Source organism: Juglans microcarpa x Juglans regia, chromosome 8D (genome assembly GCF_004785595.1).
Source record: "Juglans microcarpa x Juglans regia isolate MS1-56 chromosome 8D, Jm3101_v1.0, whole genome shotgun sequence".
Taxonomy (NCBI): domain Eukaryota; kingdom Viridiplantae; phylum Streptophyta; class Magnoliopsida; order Fagales; family Juglandaceae; genus Juglans; species Juglans microcarpa x Juglans regia.
The window spans coordinates 32,271,729-32,298,419 of record NC_054608.1 but is presented as its reverse complement, the minus strand read 5'-3'; the positions used below and the strand labels follow the sequence as shown (position 1 = coordinate 32,298,419).

The following is a 26,691-nucleotide window of genomic DNA, read 5'->3' as shown; positions in this document are numbered from 1 at the left end:
TTAAAACCCTGTCGATATCAAAACTTGCATAGAAGTTACCTAGGTGATCCGAAACAGACAGAAACAAATATATAACAAAATGAAGGCAACAAACAGAACAAAAAACAAAACCTGTACTGATTTTTCAAGCCTTCTCTTCCTTTTTAGGGGGGAATATAATATCCATGTAGGGACGGATCCGCTCAAAAAAAAAATAAAACAACCCCTTAACCACTAAAAAATAATTTAAAATAACTGTATGCTTCTTAAAAAATATTTATAAAATATATGTTTCAAGTTCTGGGAAAATTTAGAACATAATCCCAAAAATGATTAAACAATTGAATTTTTCTTTATTACGAACTTAATGTCTGGCCCTACAAATTTTTATCCTCGTTTAATCTTTCTTTTCTAGGCTTGATTTCTTTATTCCCTCGAGTTCTCTTGAATATTTTTCAGCCTCATTTGCTTTCAAGAATAAAAATTTTGAGAACTTTAAAAACCTTTAATCTCATCGTTACAACTTTTTTAAATTCTCACATAAAGTAAAATAAATATTTCAATTTTTTCAAATCTCAAAATAAAAATAATATTAAAAAATATATACTAATAATATTTTATTCAACTTTTTAACTTTAATCTCAACTCATCTCATCTCTAAAAAAAACAAGACTAATTAACACTAATCGTATTAAGTTCTTTGTTAAAGAGGGAGCCTATCTATAATTTGTAGTTTTTATTATTATAGTAAATAAACTCTATGTATCTCTAAATTGATAAATACATGGACAATTTTTTCGCGATATGAATTCTTTTAAATTTTTTCCGAAGTTTAGAGTAGAACACATTTTATTTGTCTATATTTTTTGTTTGTCGGAAAATTTAGGAAATCACTATCCATATATATATATATATAGCTTTTTGCATAATTTTTTTTTAATGTTTGAATTATTTACACAATACTATTTGTATCACATATACAGCACAAACAGTTTTATAAAAAATATACATAAAATATAGCCGATTGGTACATCCATGATCCAAGTTCCAACGTACAATTACATGCACGTGCTGAAGTTTGTAATAACTTCCAAGGAAGGAAAATGAGAGGAGAGGAGAGAAGAAAATGGATATTACCAAGACCCTGCCGGAAGAATGCATCGCCAAACATAATTGGAGCACATCCCCTCGAGAAGCATGTAGGTTGTCGTTGGTCTCCCATGCCTTTGAATCCGCTGCAATTTCGAATCTCGTGTGGGAGAGGTTTCTTCCATGGTTCCGCCTGATTATCAAGAGATCATTTCTTCGTCGTCATCATCCTCGTCCTTGAACATGTTGACTAAGAAGAATCTTTATTTCCATCTTTGCGACAATCTGATTCTTATCGGAAACAGTAACAACATGATAATTAGCAAAAAGACATTTCCCTTTTGGATAGGAAAATCTCATCATTATAATTTTTTAAAATTTTCACATAAAATATAATAAACAATTCAACTTTTTCAAATTTTAAAATAATAATAATATTAAAAAATAATATTATAATAATATTTGATTTAATTTTTAATTTTTAATTGTCTCATCTCAACTCAATATTTAAACAACACCTAATCTAGTTATCTTTACCCAGTCATAGGAGGTTCTAAAGATGGATTAGCACATGTTTTGAGACTGAAATGATTATTTTGGAAAACTTATTCCAAGTTTAGATAGATTAATTTCCAAGTGTTTTTTAAAAGTGGCAATACTTTCTGGCTTCAATTTGTATTTATTAGATTTGAATGTGAGAGGTGCTTTAAGCCTGTAACTGCAATACCAATAATTTTTAAAGGTGATTTTTAATGATATCTCTGTTCTTGAAATTCAAAACGTATTTTTCACATGGTAATTTGTCATATGTTATGATAATAGCAAGCGCATTTAACCTTTGTTCTTGGATTGTGATTTACTCCTCTAAATCACAACTTGTGCTCAAAAGTTTTAAGCCAATACACAGTCAGATTCGAACTCAAAGTCTCTACTATACAATTAAGTGAAATAACCATTTGTTCCCAAAACTTAAACCGACGAAAAAAATATAAATTCAATAATTTATATTTATCTTAACATCTCGAGACTTTTCTTTTAGATTTGTAATTTCTTTATGTGTGACTATTATATTGAGCCTTTGAGAGTCTATTTTATTTATATACTAAGCATATTACATCAATACATGAGTGTTTGTACCGATTGGAGACCTAGGATACATAAGGTAATGTTGTAGAAATGGAAAGTACACTCACATATTTGATGAGTTATTATAGTTAATATCTAAATTTTTATTGACATGCCTAATTCAATATAAAATATTTTAAATGTCTTGTTAGCTAAATTTAATTAAAGTTTGATTTTAGCCAAGCCGGAGAGTGCTCTGAGCCAAGCTTGTACATGAGATGATAAGTGGGCTTCTTTTGCTGACTTCGGCGGTAGGTTTGAGTTAATCCGGCGGTGGGTGAGGGAGGCGCCATTGAACGGTGGCCACACCACGGAAGGCGCGACGCGAAAGCGAGAGGGGGCTCGTCGGTCTGGGCGCGAAGGGGAGAGGGGAAGAGGAGAGAGAGAAGTTTCTGAGCAGACATGTTTTTTGAAATTCAGAGGGAAAAGTAGAAGAAAAAAGTAAAAAAAAACGCCGGCTGGGGTTGTATACTGGGAGTGCTCGGAGTTCCCTTTCACTACTGTGATACTTACCTTATTATATAATGCATTCTTGCACTTCAGTGTCTTTGGACCTTGTAACTCTCTCTCTGTGTGTGTGTGTGTGTGTGTAGTATATGCATTAAGATGTTTACTCGCAATTTATATCTGTCTTTTCTGTGTTTGGTACAGAGTTTTCACTTGGGTTTTGCTAATAATTGGAGTTTGAGGCCTTTTAGAAGATCAAGACTTTGTCTTTCTCAGGTGGGTTGGTTACTTTTCCTTTCAAATTTCAAGGCACTGCATTCAATTCATTGTAATATTTTATTTGTTTGTTTACTCAGAAAATTATTGGAAAAAAGATGCTTAACATAATATATATTTTCGTTTGAATTATCCGAGGTGCACTTGTGGAAACTCCTTACCGAGATTCTGTGCACCCAGGGATTAGTTGGGATGTTGTTCCTGGACACCCGGTGCCAATTAAAAAAAAGGCCATCAAATTTTAATATTTGTTGTTTTGGAAGGCCATAACAGTTCGGGGACTGTTATTAATATATAAGGTCTAAAATATGAATGATTTGGGAGTATGTAGGTGTCCCATGAAAATTGGATGTTTTCATTGCCCTCTGCTATGCATAGTGAAAAATTATATACAGTGAGCGGGAACTTTCAAGAGGATGGAAAACATATATTGGTTCTTTAGCACAATTTATGACGATGGTTTCAACATTTTCGCTGCGTACATTCGAGATGATGGATTAGTACCTTCAGAACATGTAAAATGAAAACAGACGTTCAATTTGCATGGTACAATCAAAGGGGCCCTATTTAGTTCATAAGTTTGGTCGTCTTCCTAATGATTTGGCAATAAATATTTCTAGTCTTGATCCTGAATTTTATCAAGCCAGTGTGTCTAGGGATGATAAAATTAAAGATGAACAACGCTATTTCTCACATTTTACAGCTCATTTATCTATTGAGAGTTGTCATTTTCAAAATGCATGTATTTCAACTTGAAGGTTTAAACTAACATGTAATATCTATCCTGCAGTTCTAATGAGGTACTGTTGAAATCATCATATAGGGGTATGTTCTAAGGCACAAGAATTGTGGGATCATTAAAGGGAATCATTTTAAATCAGGCACATTTGGATAATATTTTACTTCTAACTGAAATTGTACAGGTGATGAAGCTTTTATCTTCTAGTGCCAAATGGGTCAAAAATTTGATTACGTCCTATGTTTTATATTAATTTTACCGCCGGGGGGTGACGGTTCTGGTCTCTTTGAACTTAGAAAAACAATCAGAAAGTTGAGGCATTCTGTTAAAGGTGAACCGATAAAGAATAGATTGCAATCAAATTGTTGGTTTTAGAAGTTTCTTCACCGCTTGCTGTTGTCTAAATCTCTTACTTGAGGCATTTTGGTACAATGTGTGCTGCACCAACCCTTAAAGACAATATTCCCCGAGTTCTTTTGGTGATCCCTTTATACGGAGACTTTGATTGCTGAACATTTGCAGATCTATGATAATATGCCCCAATGGGATGTCGCATTTATTAGATTGGCCCATGATAGGGAGTTGGAGTTCTTTTCGTTGTTCTTCAACAAGTTGTATTCCTGTAGGTGGAGAAGAGGTGGTAATGATCATGTATGTTTGATTCTGTATAAAAGACAGATCTTCGAGGGTTTTTTTTTTTTTTTTTTTATACTGATCCAAAAAAAAAAAAAAAAAAAAAACTTCTTCAATGCACTTATCCCTTAAGTTGGGTTTTTATTTCCTTGGTAGTGTATTTGAAGAAACAGCCTTTGAGGTTAACTTTTTTGCTCGAATGGCCCACATGGGTAACATCTAAATGATGCATTACTTGACAAACAGACATGTTGTAGTAAAGACTTGGTGTTGTAAGTGTAAACAAAATGGAATAAACATTGATCATCTTCTGCTACACTGTGGTTTGGCTTGAAACTTATGGGCAGCGATATTCAACACTTTTTTGGATTGAGTGGGGTTATTGGCATGCTAATGGAATCCTTTAGGAAGTCGTAGAAATTCAGAAGTTTGGAGGACGGTCTGTTCGTGCTTGATATGGTGAATTTGGCAAGAACACAATGCTTGAGCTTTGGAAGGCTGCAAGAGATGGTGACAGAGTTAAAAGCCATAATATTTAATTACCTTTATGTTTGGTTGGCTGCTCACAACAGCTCCCAACTGTCTAGTCTTTTAGATTTCAAGGGCTTGCTCTTTTCTTTTTTCCTTGCTAATTGAGTGTATCCATTTGTATGTCTGTCGTGCGTGCCCCTTTGGACTTTCAAGAAATTGAGTTACTTGTACAAACTCATTAAATCTCTGTCTTGATAATTCGTTCGTGCTTGTTATGGTGTATTTGACAAGAACACAATGCTCCGACTTTGGAAGACCGCAAGAGAAGGGTGACAGAGTTAAAAGCCTCGATTACCTTTATGTTTGGATGGCTGCTCACAACAGCTCCCAACTCTCTAGCTTTTTAGATTTCAAAGACTAGCTCTTTTCATTTTTCCTTGCAAGTAGGGTGTATCCATTTGTATGTTTCCCATGCCCCTTTGGACTTTCAAGAAATCGAGTTACTTATACAAAATCATTCTCTAAATCTCTCTCTTGAAAATTCCTTGCAGGAAAGAGGCGTCATAAAACCAGAAAATAGGCATGACAAGGGCACTTTTACAGAATACAACAAGTTAGGCACCAAGGATGATCTTCTAATTTCCCATTCTCCTGTAGCCCAGCAAGATAGCCTACCTCCTTTAGTTAGTGCATTGAAAGCTTCAGCTGAACAAAATGTTGCCAGCTTTCACTTCCCTGGGCATAACAGAGGTCGTGCTGCCCCACCATCATTAACTCAAATAATTGGTTTAAAACCATTTTCCCACGATTTGCCTGAGCTTCCAGAGCTTGACAACCTATTTTCTCCGGAGGGGCCTATTTTAGAAGCACAAAGACAAGCAGCCAAACTCTTTGGGTCATCAGAGACATGGTTTCTTGTTGGGGGTACGACTTGTGGAATACAAGCAGCAATAATGGCAACTTGTTCTCCTGGAGAATTTCTAATTCTTCCTCGGAATTCCCATATATCTGCTATATCTGCCATGGTATTATCTGGTGCACGACCCAAGTACATCATTCCTCAGTATGATTTTGAATGGGACATTGCTGGCGGCGTGACTTCATCACATGTGAGTTTAGAAAATTCATGTACATGCTTACAGCATTGTTAGCATTGTAATCTTTTCAACTTTAACCCCTAGGTGTTGGCTCAAGTGGTAAGGACCTTGGTCTTGGTGGTTTGCTCCCTCCAGGTCTATGATTTGGTGCAAACAATTTCTAGGGGCCATCGGACTGGTGATTTTTTCCCTTGAATTCTCCAAGCCGCACGTGCAGGAAACTCCTTGCCGAGGGCCTGTGGACCCCGGGATTAGTCGGGACTTTGTTTTCAGATGCCCTACGCCAATCAAACAACGAATCTTTTCACCTTTATAGGCCATTTCTTGCTGATAATAAATTGGTATTCCAATGTAGTCCCGAAATAGAGTTAGAACTATGGTGATGGTGTAATATTAACAATGAAGTTTTTTTAAGGGACCAAAACAAAATTTTTATACTGGCATTTTCTTTTTTGTCTTTTGTTTTAGTAAAAGTAAGCAGCCATTTTGTTACTAAAACTATACTTATTTACGGATCAAGGTGGCTGTTTTTGCAGGTGGAGCAAGCAGTCAAGGAACTAGAGATGGAAGGTCAAAGGGCAGCTGCAGTATTTATCACTTCCCCCACATATCATGGTATATGTAGCAACTTGACCGAAATTTCCCAGCTGTGTCATTCGCATGGAATTCCTTTGATTGTTGATGAGGCTCATGGGGCACATCTTGGATTTCATCCCCAGCTTCCCAATTCAGCCCTTCAGCAAGGAGCTGATCTTGCAGTACAGTCCACTCACAAAGTTTTATGCTCTCTCACACAGTCCTCAATGCTACACATGTCGGGGAATATGGTAGATAGTGAAAGAATATGTAGATGTCTCCAAACTCTTCAAAGCACTAGCCCTAGTTATTTGCTTTTGGCATCATTAGATGCTGCTAGATCTCAATTAAGTGAAAATCCAGATACTATTTTCAACAGAGCAATGGAATTAGCCTTTGAAGCTAAATACTTGATAAAGGAAATACCAGGCATTTCAGTGCTTGACCTTGCAAGATTTTCTAACTTTCCAGCCATTGATCCTTTGCGACTTACTATTGGTTTTTGGCAGCTTGGTTTGTCTGGTTATGAAGCTGATGAATTCTTGTGCAGAGATCATGGGATCGTTTGTGAACTTGTTGGGGACCGATCTATTACTTTCGCAATGAACCTTGGAACTAGTAGAGATGATATTCAGAGGCTTATATTAGCAATAGAGCATCTAGTAGAAATTACTGCACCGATTGATGGAGAAAAAGGGTATGGGGAGTTTAATGGTTATACACCCTTTGGAGATATCAAAATGAGCCTGATTCCCAGGGATGCCTTTTTTGCAAGTAAAAAGAAAGTCGGTATAGGGGAGAGCCTTGGGAAAGTTTGTGGGGAGCTTATATGTCCATATCCGCCAGGGATACCAGTTATGATTCCTGGTGAGGTTATTACAGAGAAAGCTTTGGAGTATCTACTGGATGTTGGAAGCAAAGGTGCTGTTATAACTGGAGCCTCTGATACTTCCCTATCTTCTATATTAGTTTGCAATGTGTAGTTCATTACTGTGTTGAAGTGCATGCTTAAGGTAGTGGCAGGGCACATGAAGGTGGGAGTACTCTCTGTAGCATGTATGCGCATGCCCGCCACTGATACTAGCAATCACCACCACTATACCTTTTTCCATTAAATCTTTGGGAGAGAGCTGGAGAATGACTTTCCTTTCCCCTTTGAATATTGGCCATGATTTTTACAGCATCATCCAAGGTACTTAACCAGAAATTAGGTAAATGAAGTCTGCCAGAAACTGTGTTACATGAGAGGTACTTGCCACTCATGCGCTTCATATTTCAGCTACTTTATGGCAAGGCTTCACTTTGTCGGGGCCAATTTATCGAGGCATGTTTGCAGCGATGAAATCTTATGTTTTTCTTTTTTCATACCCTTGAAGTAAAATGAATATTGTTTTCATATTCGATTATTCACAGCACTTTTAAGAACTTCTCTTTCTTTTCTTTTCACATGATCAAGGTATTTAAGAGGGGAATGGTCCTTAAGGGAGGATAACATAGTGATCCCAGATGCGGTGCACGGGACCGGGGTTTACGCTGCAGGGGTGGGTCTGAAGGGTCCTGCCTTTGCGAGGTTTTCTGACATAAAAAAAAAAAAAATAGTGATCCCAGTACATTTGTTACCCTCAAGGTACATAAGGAGGGAAGAATTACTTCATTTTCCGTGGAGTAATGTTATTATTTACTTTAGATTTTGTTATTATCAATCATATGTTTTGATGTGACATTTTTATTTGCATGTCTATCACTTAAATAAACATTTTAAGTGGTTGTTTTACATTAGCAGCTGTGATTAGGGATGTAAAAATTTAGGATGAATTGTGCGACAGAATAGCATTTTGCTTTACTATAACAATTAACCGGTACATTTGTTCTCCTTAAGTTACATAAGAAGGGAGGGATTACTTCATTTCCTGTAAGAGCAAGGCCAGTAGTTTCTTGTAACAAGAAGGGAGGGATTACTTCATTTCCTGTAAGAGCAAGGCCAGTAGTTTCTGTGAAGAAACTACTGGCCTTGCTCTTACAGGAAATGACTTAATCCCTCCCTTCTTATGTAACTTAAGGAGAACAGATATACCTGTTATGTAATTTATACTTTGGAGTCGAGTTTCCAACCTTTCACAAGACTAAGTCAACCATTTTTAATATGCTAGCTAGCATGAGAGAGAGAGAGAGAGAGAGAGAGAGAGAGAGAGTCTTGATCACATGTTTCACGAGTGATCCATTGAACTTGGACATATCTTTGAAAGTGGAGAGTACAAGACCTTCAGAGTTAGGCAATGTGAACTTGACTCATCGAGTTATTCTCTATACACAATTCTTCCACTAAAATTTCAACCCATTAATTTGATTGGCCAAAAAGCATGCAGATTGCCCATCCTCTGTGTTAAAGCGGTAATAATTCGTCGTCTAGTCGTTGATCATAATGTGAATCCGACGACATTCTTGTCTACAACTAAGCATTGGTAGCATCACTTCCTTCCACCCCATTTTCAGTCTCTCCTCTCCTTTTCCTTCTTGGAAATTATAACAAAGTTCGACATCTGCATGCATATATACATTGAATGCACCAATCCGCTATATTTTATGGACATCATTTTTAAAATGTTAGACTCAAAAAATTGCATAAAAGTAAATTCATAAAGCTTCATGCGATTCATTAGATTTACTTTATGACAAAATTAACTTTACAATCTACTAGACTACATCAAGATGCATCACTTTATGGCCCGAGTTTACATTTGTGTAATCTCTTTGTAGCTAAAATATTTCTCTATTTTTTATAATTCAGCTCTTAATATTGGAAGTTGGATTTGCAAAACTTCTTAGACTTGATCCAAGCCAGCTGACATGGTAGGTACCATGGATTCCACCCCTTGCCAAGCTATGTTCACTCCAAACAAACGAAATTTCAATAACTGTTGTGCATCCTTTGCTTGCAGCTCCTACGTACAGTAGATGAAGTACTAATTCCACCCTTAATAGAATATAGTCGTTTTTATTCATAAAATCCAAACATATATATATATATATAATCCAAAGTCTCATCAAAACGTTGCTCATAATATAATGTATACAACTCCAGGTCTCACAGCAAATGTCGTTTGCTCAGAAGGAAAATAGCTAGGCACCAATCTCTTTACTAATTAACTAATTTCTTATTTTGGCCGAAGCTCAATGCCATGGACAACAAGGCCAGACTTCTCGTGAAGGACTTGAACCTCCTTCAAACACATCTCGACCTCGCCACGATTATCAACGTGGCTGCCAGTGAAGAATTCTCCAATCTCAATCTCCATCCACATATCCTCTCTCTTGATTGGAAGTCGACCATCCTGTCGTTTAATTAGTAATAATTCCTCATTCGATCGTTGTTCCTGTGTACCCGACCACATTCTTGGATTCAAATAAGCATTGATAGCATCACCTCCTTCCACCTCGTTTCCCAGTCTAATGGATACTTTCACAGGGTTGTGAAACCCATAGAAACCATCCACCATGGAGTAGATAAAGTATGCCCCATACTTTGTTTTTGGGGAAAGGATTTTTGTCTCAATTCTGCCTTTTATGTCAAGCCAAGAAACCTTTCTAAGAAGAGCTACTTCCGAGAATCTGCACATTTTAGACACCATTGCTATAAATAATAACTAGGGTAAACAAGCATGCAGTACTCAAGCAAACAGAGAGATGAAGAGAGACCTAGACTTGGGTAGAACCGGTGACTCAGTTGAGGGAATCCATTCCCAGTATTGTGGAGTTTCTCCAGATCCCCATATAATAGTTAACTCCCTCGCTGCCAGCATGAAAGATTTCTTTCCACTCAATTCATCTATTTGGACACTGACCTGTTCAATCATAGACACAGACAGAGATTACAAAACAAAAAGAAAAGTCTAGAGATGTTAAGACAAGCGGTACTGATTTCACATAGTATTAGACCTATCTCTTTCCATCAGTATAAACTTTTGGAATAAGTGATAATTTCATATAGTATTAGAGCAGATTTTCTGAAATCGAATCCCGGCTATACACTTGTTCAATTAATTAAATATTCCATGTAGTTGGCCCACTTACAGAGGGAGATCTGGCTCACATATGCGGAAGAGTGTTAAGACAAGTATAAATGATTAAATTTATATATTCCCCTCAGTTTAACTTTTGGACACAAGCGATGATTTCACAGGAGTAAATCACAACCAAAGAACAAAGGTCAAAGGTGCTTGCTATTAACAGAATATATGACAAATTACCAAGTGAAAAATATGTTTTGAACTTCAAGAACAAAGATAGCATTAAAAATTACCTTTAAAATTATTGGGACTGTAGTAACAGGCTTAAAGCACCTCTGACGTTCAAATCTAATAAACAAAAACTTCAAACCAGAAAGTATAGCCACTTTAAAAAGCACTAGGAAATTAATCTATCTGAACTTGGAACAAGTTTTTCAAACTAACCATTTCAGTCTCACAACATGTACTGATCCATCTTTAGGACCTCCTATGAAAAGGGCATATCTTGGAGCAAAAACAATATAGAAAAACAGCCCCTAATTCCTAGCTTATAGCAAGTAAACATAACTAGGTAAACATGACAGGGTAAATATAACTGTGCGTATATCATCATTCTTTCTAATATTTGAATGCCGATAAATGTCTTGTATGCGAACCTCTTTTCCCATTGGATACTTGGCAACACTTAGAGGTGTATGGTATGCTATTGTTGAGTCCACCCATTGAATGATTTCTTGGATAAACTCTGACTCGTCCCTATCAATACAAAGAGAAGAAAAGTCTAAAAGATTTCTCAAAGTATAAGCATGCATGAATTATATGATGTAGTTAATAAAAGAAAACAGAGAGAAGATTTAGGTTTGTATTTTTTTTTCCATGTTCTTCTGTTTCTCCAATATACTTTGTGTGAAATTAATGAGGTAATTAATCGATAACAAATCCAAAATAGATTTCAAATTTATTTATGGCTTGCATAAAACTCGAGTGTCGAAAAGAACGATAAAATATCAAATTGTTTTGTGTGGCACCATATCTTCACCAATCAGCACCCTCGCAGATCCTGGATTTGTCTAGATTTTACCCATAAAGTTCTCTTTTAACATCATATATACACACACACACACACACACACACACATATATATATATAGGCACAGCTCATAGCAAGTACCTGTTCCCTAATTCGAACCCGGACAAGTTGGCTACTTCTTCTAAAGCTGCCTTCCACTTCAACATCTTTACGTTATCCTTGAGCTGATCTCCAAGTTTATCAAATGATTTTCCAAAATCCCCTTTTTGATGTCGTACTTCCGATGGATCTACGCCGTAAAAAATTGGTAGAACAATTTGTTTCATCGTTTGTTTGCAATCGAGGATTTTCAATAGCTCGTTCAAACACCATCTTGATTCTGCATAATTTTTAGAGAGTACAACGATAGAAATCCTTGATTCTTCAATAGCTTTGAAAAGTGCTGCTGAGATTTCCTCTCCTCTTTCAAGATTTTTGTCTATGTAGGTGTTGATTTTCCTTTTATCCAAACCATGGTACAGATGAGAAAGAAACTTTCGGCGAACATCTTCACCTCTAAAGTTCAAGAATACATCATGATTCCATAGACGGATGGAACAAGAAGAGTCTAAGAAAGAGGAAGAAGCTCCATGAATGGCCATGGAAGAAGTAATCCTCAAGCGTAATCACCATTTACCAGAGATGTCCATTTATTGAGAAGTTGGAAAAAGAAAGAAGACCAAAAGTCATTCCTACCGTGTACATTAATGATAGAGAGTCGGTCAAAGAATGTAGGTATGTGTCATCTCTCATTGCTGTGGAATTTGGATATCACAGAGCATGGCGGGCAGGGAGATGGGTATGTGTCATCTCTCATGGCTGGATTCGTTTTAGAATTAAATTCTACCGTATCGTACTTCCGCTGATGTAATTGTTCCAACTAATTATTTTATATTAAAAAGAATATGCAGATAATTACATTATAAAAATTTTAAGAAATACGTAAAAGTAATTATAAATAAAATTTTTGTTTATGAGTGATTTAGGTATGGTTCATTTTCATAAAAATTTTTACCTTATTTTATTAAATTATTATAATTTTTTTAAATTTTTATATAAAATAAAATAGATAATTTAACTTTTTCAAATTTTAAAATAAAAATAATATTAAAAATATATATTTTATTTAGTTTTTATTTTTATCTAAATTAATATCATCTCATTTGCGAAAAGTAACTACAGGACGAAGTGGAAACTCTCAGGGCTGTACAAAAATAAATTACAAGGGGACAACGACGGAAAAACAAAAAAAGAGAGTAACTTACCAGCCGGCGGAAGGAAGGGGATGACGAAGTGGAAAGGAACGGGAAAACACTAACGACGGGCTGGGTTTGGGGGAGCGAGGAAGCGGGAAAGGAACGGGACCAGAAATGAGATCCGGTGAAAAGAATAAACTGACGCTGGCAATATATTAGACTTTTTCATATTAAAAGTCGAATTTTCTCCGTCTTAGAACTTGTTTGGCAATATATCTGGTCTTGCAACTTCCACAATTTTCTTTTTCAACATCATCCAAATTTTTTAAAAAAAAATTAATTTTAAATCTTTAATTTTTTTATCTAATAATTTTTCAAATATACAATACTGTACAACTCTCTCAAAATTTCAAACAAAATATAAAAAATTACAACTTTTTCAAATTTTAAAATAAAAATAATATTAAATAATTATATTCAAATAATTTTATAATTTTTTTATTTAATTTTTTCTCTTTCACTTCTCAAAACCTAATAAAATATCTATAACTCAAATAATTTCACTACTATTAACAGAATTCTCACAATTTCTTATGATTTCATCTTATTATCCAAGCATTCCTCAATCTTGTGCCATCAATTGATACAAAATTAACTTCAGATAACACTTAAGTGTATGTTTGAGATTACGATAGAAAAATTACTTATAACTTCAAAGCTTATAACCTATAGGTTAAATAATAAGTTCAATTATTAAAAAGTTATTTACTATTTGATAATCATATGTTTAAACATGTTACATTTATTTGGAAACAAATTAAAAAAATGATTTCTGCTGTAAAAATGACAATCATTTAATTTTTAAAAGATTATGATCATATCTTTAAAAGTTTTAAAATTGTAATTATCACAAAGTTGTATAGGTATTTTCGTCTATTAACATTCTTTTAAAAATTTAAAATGCATTCTGAATTATCCAGAAAAGCACAATGTTTTTCCTCAAACGTAATTTTTAACTTATTTGAGATTAAAAGGTACTTTAATATGTAACACTAAAATAGTCAAATTTTTCTATTAAATGCAACCTTTAAAGACTATTTAAGCATTTTTTAAAACTCCTAACGCAAGCCCAAACATACCCTAAAGCATTGTGTACAAGTACTTTGATCAAATTGAGTTTACTTTGTTGGCTACTTTCGTGCAGGGGGTGACAAATTGTGTTTTTGGATCGTATTTGTGTCGTATCAAGTCAGGAGCATTTGACTATATAAGTCAACTCAAACCCAACTCGTTAAGCTAAATGTGTCAAAAAGGTCATATTGTGTCACATGTTTTGACCCCATTTAATAATTAATTAGAAATAGATCAACATGACACGACTCATTTATATTCGTTTTATGTAAATTGGTTGAACTAACATATATAATCCATTTGACTTCATTAATATAATTTTACATAAAAATTAAAATATATATCTATTACTATCCACAATATTTTTTAAAAAATAACTACCTATTAACAAAAAAATATCAGTATTTTTCAAACAAACCCTATAATAACAAATGTGAACATATGGCTAAAATTATAATCTCAATAATAAAAATATAAATGTATTGATTATACAGTTTAGATGAGATAAGATATTTTAAATAATAATACAATTTTTAAATTAAGTTGAGATGAAATAATTTATAAAAAAATGTGTTTGGATAATGAGATGAGATTAGATAATTTTTAATTTTTTATATTTGAAAAAGGTGTGGGTCCTAATGTTGATTAGAGAGCCGAAAGTACAGTTTATATACTGTTCATTTACTGTTTATTATTAATTTTTACTAGGGCTGGGCTCCGACTCCAACGGAGTCGGAGTGCTCGTTTCTGACCTCCGACTCCGATAAGAGTCGGAGCCAAATTGGAGCTTCGACTCCGACTCCGATCGGAGGTCGGAACTCCGATCGGAGGTCGGAGCTCCGACATAAGATCGGAGCTGGAGCGGAACTCTTTCAAAGAGGTTCGCTCGAGCGAACCTCTCTGGAAGAGGTTCGCTCAACTTCCGCTCAATATGTCGATCGAGCCAATATTCAATACAACGTGTGCTCGACTTGCGCTCGACACCTCGCTCGAGCGCAAATGTACAGTAAAAAAAATTTCGGAGTCGGAATATGAGCTTTTTGGAGCTCCGACTCCGACTCCGACTCCGAATAGATATTCGGAGCTACTCCGAATTCCGACTCCAAATTCCGAAGACTCCGACGAAGTCGGAGTCAGAGTCGGAGCGGAAGTCGGACGGAGTCGAAATTTTTGAAATTTTGCACACTCCTAATTTTTACTGTTTACTGTACAGTTTATTTACTATTCATGATGCTTTATACGGTTTATTCTGTGTTTGCTGTACAGCTTATTTACTCTTCATATAGGATTTGTACTGTTTATGCACTGTTTACTATAATGTGATTGGATAGGAAAACTACTAACCAAACGGGGCTAAATGTAATAGTTAAAAAAAAATGTTCTGATATTGATAAATACACAACATTTTATACAACATTTTTCATAATACATGTTATAAAGTAAAGGTATTTTTGTAAAATAATGTTAGTTTTATAAGATATTTTACAAAAATATCCCTCCTTTTAAAACACTATCATATAATTAATATAATCTTTTTAAAGTTTTAAATAAAATATAAAAAGTAATTAAATTTTTTTAAATTTAAAATAAAAATTATATACTAAAAATTTTTAATTTTATAATATTTTTATTCGTAACCAAGCAACAAAAGTTTTTCCCTTTATCCCCTACGGCGCCGCCCCTTCCTCGCCATTTCTTTTTTCATTCTCTCTGCAAACAAACCAGCAGCCCCCACGTCTCTCAGCTTGACCCGTCGCCGCCTTACCATGTTACTCCTCTCTGTATGGCGTCGGTGGCAATAAGTTTCTCTCGCTCACTCTCTTTCTCTAGCTTCTCTATGTTTCTTTCTTACCGCTGCCACTCACACCGCTCTCGTCCTCTCGGTTGGGCAGCGAGATTTTAGGTTTGTGCTTAGTTGGAGCTGAATAGATTTTCGAGAGTATGGGTTGTTTTTAATGGGTTGATGTTAGAGAGCCAGTTTCCAACTCCCGGAAGGAGTTCAGAAATTTACCAGTTAATGGGTGGATTTTAGGTTCTTTTTTTTTTTATTTTTCTTATTGCATTTTGCTGGAGATTAATCTGTTTTATTTGATGAATGATGGTGTAAACTGTAGACTGTAGAGAGCGAAAAGGAGAAGCCATGGAACCTGTTACTATGGTAGGAAGTGGATCCCAGCATCATTTATTGATCCTCTCTCATTGTCTCATTGAAGGTGGTTCCTCGACTCTCTCTTTTAGGACTTGTTGGAAAATAGAAACATAATTTTATAATATTTTAATTTTCATCTCATCTTATCTTTTTTTCAAACATAATTTAAATACAAATATTTTCAAATTAATTATTACAATTTTTTCAAACTAAACATTACAATTTTTCCAAACTTAAAAATAAAAAATAAAAAATAATTTAATTTTTTCAAATCTTCAAACAAAAATAATATTATAAAATAATATTATAACAACATTTTAATTTTATAATTTTTTTATTCAACTTTTTCTCTCTTATTTTTCAAAATTCAAAAAATACTCAACTCAAATAATCTCACTACTATTTACAAATTATCTTATTACTATTTATAAAATTCTCATATAATCTCACTTTCCAAACAGCCCTTATTGTTTGGTTAATGAGAAAAAAAAAAGAATATATAAAAATGAGCAGAAAAAATAAATATGGTTGTTGTTTCGAATAAAAGCTAGATGGGTTCTCATTTTCATTTTTCATTGTGTGCTGGATGGGAAATGAAGGAAGATATTGAACCAAAAATTGGTTTTGTTTTCAAGTTTCTGTACGTTTGCCTTCATATCCTATAAGCGTTCATCAAGAGTTTCTGAAGTTGCTATCATTTTGATCTCTATATGTTGTGGGGTGGGTGTGTGTTTGTGTGTTAAATTTGGGCCAAAAAAAAATGTAAAGTATGTTGTTGAAGTTATCAGCTTGAGATTCCTTTTGTTTTTTTTTTGTCATGTTAGAAAAAGGAATTGGAAAATGATAGATGCCCGCTGGGCTACCACTGATAGCTCCCACTCCAATTTTTTATTTTTTATTTTTACTTAATCATTAAGGATGAATTTTTCAATAATATTGTGATTTTTTTATTTTTTAAAAAAATATTTAAAAATGTTAAAAAATACATATATGAAGAAAAAAAAAAAATCCTAACACTAGCGGTGGCTCCCAGCTAGCTCCCGCTGGGAGCGGTGGCTGTAGAGCCATCCGAAGGAATTAGTGACGCTTCTGTATGTTTTCTTTGAGAGCCTGCTGGCTTTGTAGAACTGATCTCGCTCTGTTGTTGGGATGACTTCTTTTCAGTTATCTCAGCACAAAAGCTCAAGCAGCTAGCTAGCTAGCTGTCTCACTATCTCTATCTTACGTACACTGCACTAAATAGGGGCTTTTACCGTTTGGGGGATGAAAAATATTATCTTGCTCGCCGTATTTGCCGTAAAGACGCCACTTTCATCATTGATGAGCTCCCCCTACCCTTTTCCAATTTTCTTTGTATTTCTATGGACGGGCTTGAGATGAGAGAAAGGGAGAGGCTCCTGGGACTTGGGGCTCGAGGAGACAGAGCGACTGATGGGAGGAAAGAAGCTTAGTATGGGAGGTTATTTCCTGGTATCGGTTCTATGCTAAATACGATACATAGCTTACATGTCTGTTACTTATTGGAAGGTATAAATATAGGATTTACACTGAGTCCGGTTTGAAGCGCCTCCCTTTTTTTTTTTTTAAGGTAAAAATTGTATTCATCAAATGCAAAACCCATGTACACATGGTGTATACAAACGAAACACCTAAATACATTCGAATACTAAACAAACGATGACAAAAACTCATAAACATCTCCTCCATTAAGAACAATAGCTGAAAACCAACTAAACAAGGAACACATAAAAAATTTTCAAAGTTCTTTTACATTTCGTTCCCAATTATTAAAACATCTCATTCCTTTCTAATCATATACACCACATAATGCACAAAATGATCATTTTCTACGCTGCTGCCACTTGAGAACAAGCATGAAGTCTAGTCCAACATGCGAGTAAATCTACTACTGATTTTGGCATAAAATGGCCATGTCAGTCCGGATCTTCTAAACACAATCTCATAACACTTTAACCACATCACAATGTAGTAATAAATAATTCATCGATTCGGCAACTTTCTTGCACATGAAACACCATTCCATAACAATCATTCCACATTTTCTCAGGTTGTCAATAGTCTGAATATTCCCAATAGCTGCTGTCCATACAAGAAAGGCAACCTTTGATGGAACTTGAGCATTCCAAATACTCTTCCAAGGAAAAGAGTCGTAATGCTGATCGGACAACATCTTATAATATGATCTAACAAAAAACTTTTTAGACGCAGTATGTCTCCATAATATTTGATCCCTGTCATGTCTTCTAATATCCATTAAATACAACAATCTAAAAAATTCAGTAACCTCCTCAATTTCTCAATCCTTGACAAATCTGAAAAATCTAACATCTCAATGCACCTCTCCATTAGAGTTGATAAGTGTAATTTTTACATTATTTTTAGTACTCTTTTACTTATTAAAATTGTTAGTTTTTCTTTATTTCTTTTGATTTGATTTGATTTTTATTTATTTTTCTTTATTTGTTTGTGTCTGAAGGAATGAGATGGAAGATTTGTTGGTTGTCGAGGAAAAGAGATCTACCAATCGAGGGAACAGTAAGGGATGATTTTCATCTGCAAGGATAGCTGGATATAAGCGGCCATGAGCGAGAGATGCGGTAGGTAGTTTGATTCATGTGCGTTTAAATTAAAATTGGAATTGATAGACGAAGATGGAAGGGATAAGGATAAATTCCGATTGATGGAAGATGAAGGTTGGATGTGAGAGGGAATTTGTTGTGGAAAGGATTGCACCTTGAATATTTGAAGTTGGCGTATCAATGTTGGATGGAATGCTAGTGAATGGTGATGTCATTGTATTTTTAAGAAAAATAATATTTACAGTTAAGGAATGTGCAAGCATCGCACATTCTTTTAAAAAAAAATGAATAAAGATGAGATCCACATAAAATCATTAATTTTTTAATAATTGATTCCACTCTTTTTTTTTAAGGGAGTATTCGGTATTTGTATAATCCATGACTGTATCTAGTTAAATTCTAAAGTGAAGTCATCACATTTTCTAAATTTGAAATTTGTATCGGTGTTGCATCATTATGGGAAGAATTCCGAATTCAAAAAAAAAAATTATTGTTTCCTGGTCCCTGTATTTCCGTTTAATCCACATCCCAAGTTTTCAAATCCAAAACCTCATCTCGCAGTTTTGAAATTCAAGTGTTTACATCGCTGTTTTTAATTTCGTACCGTATTGGTTAGTATGGTCGAAATTTTCCGTATTGGTCACTGGGCCGATACAGGTACCCCATACGTTTCGTATCGGCCCAAATACCGGCCTCAATTTCAGCCTGTACATGCCTATATTTCGGCCGGTACTAGCTGATATTTCGGCCTTCAATTTTTTTTTCTTCATTTTTTCAAACTACAAATTTATTTTTTTACCTCCAATTCAGACTAGGCTATTTATAATTTATATATATATTTATATATAATTTATTCATATATAGACAATTATTTTAGAATATAATATATATATAATTTATTCATATAATTAAACCGAGAGATAATTTGTGATTAGAAGCTTTTAGGATTAAACACCCTTAGTTGAGCGAAAGATAGAAATACTTTACCGCAACTAGTGTGATTTTAAATTAAAAAAAATCTAAAAAACTTAATGAATCTTCAAATAATTTAATTTATATGGAGATGTGATGAATTATTAGGTAGAAATATTTCTGATGTTATTCGAGAGAAAACATTGAATAATTAAGGGATTTATTTTTCATCAACTTGAAAAATTGGAATTTTATAATAAAGAATAATAAATTGTGTGATTAGCTAGGTGAAATCAAAAACTCTAGATTTATTTTTATTATCTCTACAACCTTAAGTTTTATTCTCTTTTCTTTTAATTTATTTTTGTCAAGCACTTTACTTTAATTTAAGTGGTAAAATCTTTAAAATTTCGGTTTAATTTCCAAATAGTAAATAATTTGATAAATTTCAATACTCAATAGTATAATTAATCATTGTGGGTTCGACACTTTCTTTAAAACTTTACTACTTATTGCGATTTTGTTCACTTGGAAATATTTTCACATCAAGAGTAACTCATCAACTCTGAAATTGATGCATGTTGATTAACAGCCAATTTGAAAATAGCTAGAAAAGCTCTAAACAGTGCATTCTCACTACACCATACATCAAACCAAAATCGAACTCTTAACACAAATTTGACTTGTTTAACAAAATAATCTCATCATTTCTTAAAAAACTTCCATAAACTCACACTATAAGACCATCTACTTGCCTTAGTGCACCATCCCCCAATCACTCGCATACTTTCGAACGATCACCCCTCTCCATAACACTTGCTCTTCCCTATGATATCTCCACATCCTTTCCTAATAAACTTACATAAACTCAACCATAAGATCCCCTACACTCCTTAATGCACCATCCCCCCAATCACTACCATACGTCTGAACAATCACCCCTCTCCATAACGCATCATCTTTCCTATGATATCTCCACAACCACTTTCCCAACAACGCCTTATTAAAACTACACAAATTACAAACCCCCAATCCTCCATCAACAATCGAACACCAAACTTTTTTCCAGCTTACTAAAGGAATCTTATTCTCCTCTCCCAAACCACCCCACAAAAATGCTCTATACAACTTTTCAATACAATTAGTCACTCCAACTGGTAAAGGAAATTATGAAAAGAAGTAAGTTAGGATATTAGAAAGAATACTCTTTATAAAAGTGATTCTACCCTCTTTAGATAAATACAATCTTTTCCATGCCGCCAACCTCTTCTCAATCTTCTCAACCAGCCAATCCCAAATATACTTTGCCTTAAACTACGCCTCCAACAGGAGACCCAAATATTTCATAGGCAAATAAGCAACTCTACACCCTAATAATTCTGCCAAATTGTTAATATTATGCACATCTCCCATCGGGACCAGCTCCGATTTACCCAAGTTCACCGTTAGCCCAGATACTACTTGAAAACATAACAAGACAGCCCTCAAAGCTTAAATCTGTTCCCCAGCAGCATCACAAAAAATAAGAGTATCATCAGCAAAAAGCAAATGTGATATGGAAATGGCCATTATTATTAGTTCCCACCGAGAAACCTGAAATAAAATCTCCTCTTACCACGGTTTCCACCCTATGGCTCAAAGCATCCATAACAAGAACAAATAAAAATAGAGATAATGGATCCCCCTGTCTCAATCATCTAGAACTCTAAAAACAACCACAAGGCTGCCCATTAACTAAAATTGAAAACTGAGCAGTCAAGATACAATGTCTAACCCAACCACACCACCTGTCACCAAAACCACATATTCTAAGTATGTAGAAGAAAAAATCCCAATTTACATGATCGTACGCATTTTCCATGTCCAGCTTACAAAGAACTCTCGGAACACCTTCCCGTATTCAACTATCCAAACACTCATTCATAATCAACACAGAATCAATGATTGTTGGCCTCTAACAAATGTGTTTTGAGGTTTAGAAATAATCTTATCCATCACCTTGCTCATTCGATTTGCCAAAACCTTTGGAATTATCTTATAAATTCCACTTACCAAACTAATAGGACAGAAATGCTTCAACTCCAATGTGCCCACTCTCTTAGGAATTAAAGAGATAAATGTGGCATTCAACAACTTCTTAAACTTTTGATAATCATATAATTATTGTAGAACCTGCATCACCTCCTCTTGGACAATCTCCCAACAATCTTGAAAAAAAGCCATGGAGAACCCATCCGGGCAAGGGGCTTTGTCTCTTCTCATCCCACATATCTCCTGATGCACCTCAAGCTCTTCAAACGGCCTCTCTAACCAGCTTGCTGTAAAAGAATCCACAGCCTCAAAATTCAAGCCATCAATTTTAGGTCTCCAATCCTCCATCTCACTTAGGAGAGTACTATGAAACTGCACAACATGATCTTGAATCTCATCAGGTGTAGAAAGCATATTATTATCAGCTTTGATCATTTCAATAGCATTGTTATGCCTATGAGAGTTAGTCATTTTATGAAAGAAACTAGTGCATTTATCCCCCTCTTTAAGCCATAGAACTCTCAATTTATGCCTCCATGATATTTCTTCCATCAAAAGTACCATCTCAATTTCTAACATCAATTATTTCTTTCTTAACAGAGTCTTCTCACTTTCCCCCTCAACCTCCAAGGACACTAGCTCCTCCCAAAGAGATTTTTTTCTGTTGCACTACATTCCCAAAAACTTCCTTATTCCACATCTTCAAATCAACCTTCAAAGCTTTGAGTTTACTTGCCAAAACAAAGCTAGGAGTCCCCTAAAAATAATAAGAGTACCATCAGCTTCTCACCTTGTCTACAAAACCCTCAACTTCAAGCCACATATTTTCAAACTTAAAATAACGTTTACCCTCATGAATACCCCCACAATCAAGTAAAATGGGAAAATGATCAGAACATACTCTTGGCAATCTTTTTTTACATAACTTCGGATAATGAGTCTCCTAAGAAGAAGAGACAAAGAATCTATCTAGCATTGAACCTCCTCTACATTAGACCACGTAAATGCTATAAGGAATGAAGCCAAAGATCAAGTTGCCAAAGATCAAGCTAAGAATCAAAGCAGTCCAGCAATTAAAGAAGCAGCACACCACGATTATAGCAACTTACCTAAAGCTACAACATGATGACTGATGTATAAATTTAGAAAGTTAGAATCTGCCTAACTGTGTATAGTTATTATGTAATTCCTTTATTCTAACATTCTTTCTATATTGTACAGATTCCTTAGAATAGAAACAGATCGTACATGGTCCTATACAATTTGTAAATAATTCAATATATATATGAATGAAAGCACACTCTCTCACTCAACTCGTGAGATTGTTTTTCTCAAACTTCTTTATGGTATCCAGAGCCACTACGAGTTGCTAAAGAGTTGTGCTTTTTTTTCAATGGATTCCTCTACTTCAAATGTTTCCACCACATCCTCAAACCCCTATCCATATCCTGTTTCATAGAATGTATCAAACTATGTGTCTCTAAAACTCACTTCCTCCAATTTTCTACTCTGGAAAACTCAGATGCACAATATCCTTGAAAGCTATGTTCTTCAAAGTTTTATCACATGTGATATACCCACCCTATCACAATTTATTCTTGATGAGTCTAAAACCTCTAAACCTAATCCACTTTATCACAAGTGGCACAGGTCTGATAGGCTTGTTAAAGGATGGCTTACATCCACCTTAAGTGAGGAAGTTTTAGGCATTGTGGTTGGTCTAAACACTGCCTCAGAAGTCTGGAGTGCCCTTGTTCATGCTTTTGCGAGGGTGTCCTTTGATCGCAGTCTTGCACTTAAGCAAAGACCCACATCAATCACTAAAGGATCTGATTCCTTGAGTGAATATCTGTGGAGATTTAAAACAATTTGTGATGAACTTGCTACCATTGGCAAGCCTGTTTCTGAACACAAGAAGTCTTGGTGGCTTCTCAATGGCCTTGGTAAGGACTTTGAAGTTTTTACAGCTACTATGCTTAAGCCACCTATTCCAGCCTACTTAAAATTAGTAACTTTATTGGAAAGCTATGTTGATAGATACAAGGTTGATGTTACTCCGCTATGTTGATAGATACAAGGTTGATGTTACTCCTTCCCCTATGGTTTTCTATGGCCAAGAATCATACAAACAAAGGAAACCAAATTCTAGCACTGGTTCCATTACATCCAAAGGTCGTGGCTTTGCCCAAGGCCAATCCACTGGCTCAAGATCAAGCTCATCCAACAATTAATGTCGTGGTCCTTCAAATTCCAAATATGCTGCCAAAGAAGAAGTTGTGTCAGATATGTCACAAAAGAAACCATACTGCTCTTAAATGTTTCAATAGGTTTAATCATTCTTTCACAAATGACAACCTTCCATAGAGTTTTGCAGCCATTAAAATGGATGAGGTTCCTGACATAGCTTCATGGCATCCTGACATAGGTGCAACTGACCACATGACTGCTAATGAAGGTACTCTTCACTCGTTGCTTCCGTATAATGGTCATGATGGTATTATGGTTGGTAATGGTAAAGTTTTACCTATCACTCATGTTGGTCAAGTAATGGTTGGTTCACCTCAAATCTCCAATATTGTTGAATGATGTGCTAGTGGTACCTGAAATTAAGAAGGATTTATTATCTATTAGTAAGCTTACATCTGATTATCCACTGAGATTTGAGTTTGATGGCCATGGTTTTGTGATAAAGGACATGACACAATGAGGACAGTGGCCACATGAAGGAAGCAGAAGGGACTATACATTTTTTATGATGCAGTTTCAACCTCTCAGAATAAAAGGAATTTTTTCTCCTCTAGATTTCGATCCACCAATAAAGAGAACTGGCATCTCAGGCTTGGACATCCAAATTCAAGAATCTTAGACTATCTTTGTAATAAGAAGTTCATTACTCTTGATTCAAAACACTTTTCTTCTGAAATTTGTACAAGCTATCAAATGGGAAAAGCTTGTAAATTGTCATTTCTTTCAAGAGACAATATAGTCAATGTTCATTTTGAGAAAGTTCATTGTGATCTATGGAGATCTGCTCCCACTCCTGGAGAAAAGTTAGGTTCTATGCTATCTTTGTTGACGAAGCTACTAATTTCAGTTGGTTAATTCCCTTTAAACACAAGTCTGATTTTAAATATGCCTTTATACAGTTTCATATGTTTGTCATGTGCCAATTTAATGCCAAAATTCGAGTTTTTCAAACCGATGAAGGAGGTGAGTTTAACAACAAGAACCTCATTGAATACTTTCAAAATTTTGGCATTCTTTATCAATCAGCTTACCCAAAAACACCAGAACAAAATGACAAAGCTAAAAGAAAGCACAGAAGTATAACCAACCTAGGTTTAACCATGATATTTCATGCCAAACTTCCACCTAGATTCTGGTTAGATTGCTTTTCTGCTGCTGTATTCTTACTTAACAGATTGCCTTCTCCTCTTTTTAATATGGACTCCCCTTTCTTCAGACTTTATGCCAAACATCCTGATTATAGCACTATTAGAACTCTTGGGTCTAGATGCTTTCCTTATCTTGGAGACTTTAGGTCCAATAAACTTGAACCAAAGTCCTTGCCATGTGTCTTTATTGGTTACAGCACCAAACACAAAGGCTATAAATGCCTTTATCCACCCACCGGTTGAGTTTATACCTTAATGCATGTTGTGTTTGATGAGTTTGTTCTTCCATATTCTAAGCCAACTCTATTATATGATTCTCCTCCTGTTGAAGGAGATTTTTCCAGTTTCATTGCATGGCACAATGGTTTCTCATAAGAATCTGTGTTGCCCTCTCTACATTTGATCCTCCCCCCCCCCCCCCCCCCAATCAATTCAAACTGAAACCATTGGTTCACCACATTACCTACAACATAAAGATTCATCCATTCCTACCTTACCTATAGAAACAAATTCATTGCAAAATACAGTTTCTTTCTTTCCCGTTGAAACTGCAGTATAGGCACCATCACAGCATCATATGCAAACCAGGTCTAGGTGTGGCATTCACAAACCTAATCCTCGATATGCAAACTTTCATGATCTGGTCTCTATCCCTGCTGAGCCAAAATTTATCAAATCTGCCAGAAACCACCCTGGATGGTCTGCTACAATGGAAGACGAATTAGCTGCACTTGCAGTTAATCAAACATGGAAATTGGTTCCAAGAACTGCTGACATGAATGTCATTGGATCCAAGTGGGTTTACAAGGCAAAGCTAAAGGCAGATGGCACACTAGAAAGACTCAAAACACGACTGGTTGCTAAAGGCTTCAGTCAAGTAGATGGTGTTGATTTCTCAGAAACTCTCTCTCCAATTGTGAAGCCTGCTACTATCAAAATGGTCCTCACACTTGCTACTGTGAAAAACTGGGCACTTCATCAACTAGATGTTAAGAATGCTTTTCTACATGGTTGTCTCAACACTCCTATTTACATGCGTCAGCCACCAGACTATACAGATGAGCATTATCCTTGGCATGTGTGCAAACTCAATAAAGACTTATATGGCCTCAAACAGGCTCGAACAGGCTCCTCGAGCCTAGTTTGACAGACTTAGTGACTTTCTCCTTCAACTTGGGTTTTATTCAAGCTCAGTTGATCCAATTTTGTTCATATATCATTCTAATCATGGGATACTAATACTTCTTTTATATGTAGATGACATGGTGGTAACAGGTAACAAACCCAACAGAATTCAGTGGTTGATTTCTCAGATCAGTTCTAAATTCTCCATCAAGGATCTTGGCTTTCTTCACCATTTTCTAGGAATAGAAGTCCACAAAATTGGCTCAGACTTCTTCTTATCTCAGCACAGGTATATTATAGAGTTGCTAACTCTAGCCAATATACATGAGTGTAAACCTCTATCTACCCCTATGTCATCCAAAGGTCAACAGCTCAAAGCTTATGAACAGCCTTTCCATGATCCAACCACTTACAAAAGCATAGTTGGAGGCTTGCAGTACTTGACATTTACCAGACCAAATCTCTCTTTTTCTGTCAACTATGTTTGCCAATTTATGCAAACACCAACAGTCCAACACTTCCAGCTTGTTAAGAGAATTCTTAGGTACTTGTAGGGCACTGCAAAACTTGGTCTACATATAACCTCAAACAGCACACTCAACTTGTATAGGTTTTCTGATGCAGATTGGGTAGGTTGCCCAACCA

At 35.2% G+C, this 26,691-nt stretch overlaps 2 protein-coding genes across 3 annotated transcripts; one reads left to right on the top strand and one right to left on the bottom strand.

The window, feature by feature from the left end:
* Positions 1-2,361: 2,361 nt before the first annotated feature.
* Positions 2,362-8,255, top strand: LOC121243721 (arginine decarboxylase-like). 2 transcript variants are annotated; one of them, XR_005936237.1, is made up of 5 exons: positions 2,362-2,750; positions 2,845-2,916; positions 5,311-5,868; positions 6,393-7,680; positions 7,846-8,255. XR_005936237.1 is itself a non-coding variant. In XM_041141857.1 (4 exons), exons 1-4 carry the CDS (start codon positions 2,718-2,720, stop codon positions 7,413-7,415), a joined length of 1,686 nt encoding a protein of 561 aa, XP_040997791.1. In that variant the 5' UTR covers positions 2,362-2,717; the 3' UTR covers positions 7,416-7,852. The 2 variants fall into 2 exon arrangements, 1 of the variants encoding a protein (XP_040997791.1); XM_041141857.1 differs by having other exon boundaries at positions 6,393-7,852.
* Positions 8,256-9,466: 1,211 nt separating this feature from the next.
* On the bottom strand, positions 9,467-12,144 carry LOC121243724 (protein PHLOEM PROTEIN 2-LIKE A5-like). Its single transcript, XM_041141860.1, has 4 exons — positions 11,610-12,144; positions 11,096-11,195; positions 10,129-10,274; positions 9,467-10,041 (listed from the first exon to the last, which is right to left on the bottom strand). Exons 1-4 carry the CDS (start codon positions 12,107-12,109, stop codon positions 9,588-9,590), a joined length of 1,200 nt encoding a protein of 399 aa, XP_040997794.1. The 5' UTR covers positions 12,110-12,144; the 3' UTR covers positions 9,467-9,587.
* Between the last annotated feature and the right edge of the window lie 14,547 nt (positions 12,145-26,691).

Excerpts from the sequence above, each read along its gene's own strand:
- LOC121243724 (XM_041141860.1), bottom strand. The coding sequence starts at position 12,109 with ATGGCCATTCATGGAGCTTCTTCCTCTTTCTTAGACTCTTCTTGTTCC. Across the intron at positions 11,196-11,609 it reads GGGTTCGAATTAGGGAACAG|GGACGAGTCAGAGTTTATCC; the intron begins GTACTTGCTATG and ends TTGTATTGATAG. Across the intron at positions 10,275-11,095 it reads AGTATCCAATGGGAAAAGAG|GTCAGTGTCCAAATAGATGA; the intron begins GTTCGCATACAA and ends ATGATTGAACAG.
- LOC121243721 (XM_041141857.1), top strand. The coding sequence starts at position 2,718 with ATGCATTCTTGCACTTCAGTGTCTTTGGACCTT. Across the intron at positions 2,751-2,844 it reads CTTCAGTGTCTTTGGACCTT|AGTTTTCACTTGGGTTTTGC; the intron begins GTAACTCTCTCT and ends TGTTTGGTACAG. Across the intron at positions 5,869-6,392 it reads GCGGCGTGACTTCATCACAT|GTGGAGCAAGCAGTCAAGGA; the intron begins GTGAGTTTAGAA and ends CTGTTTTTGCAG.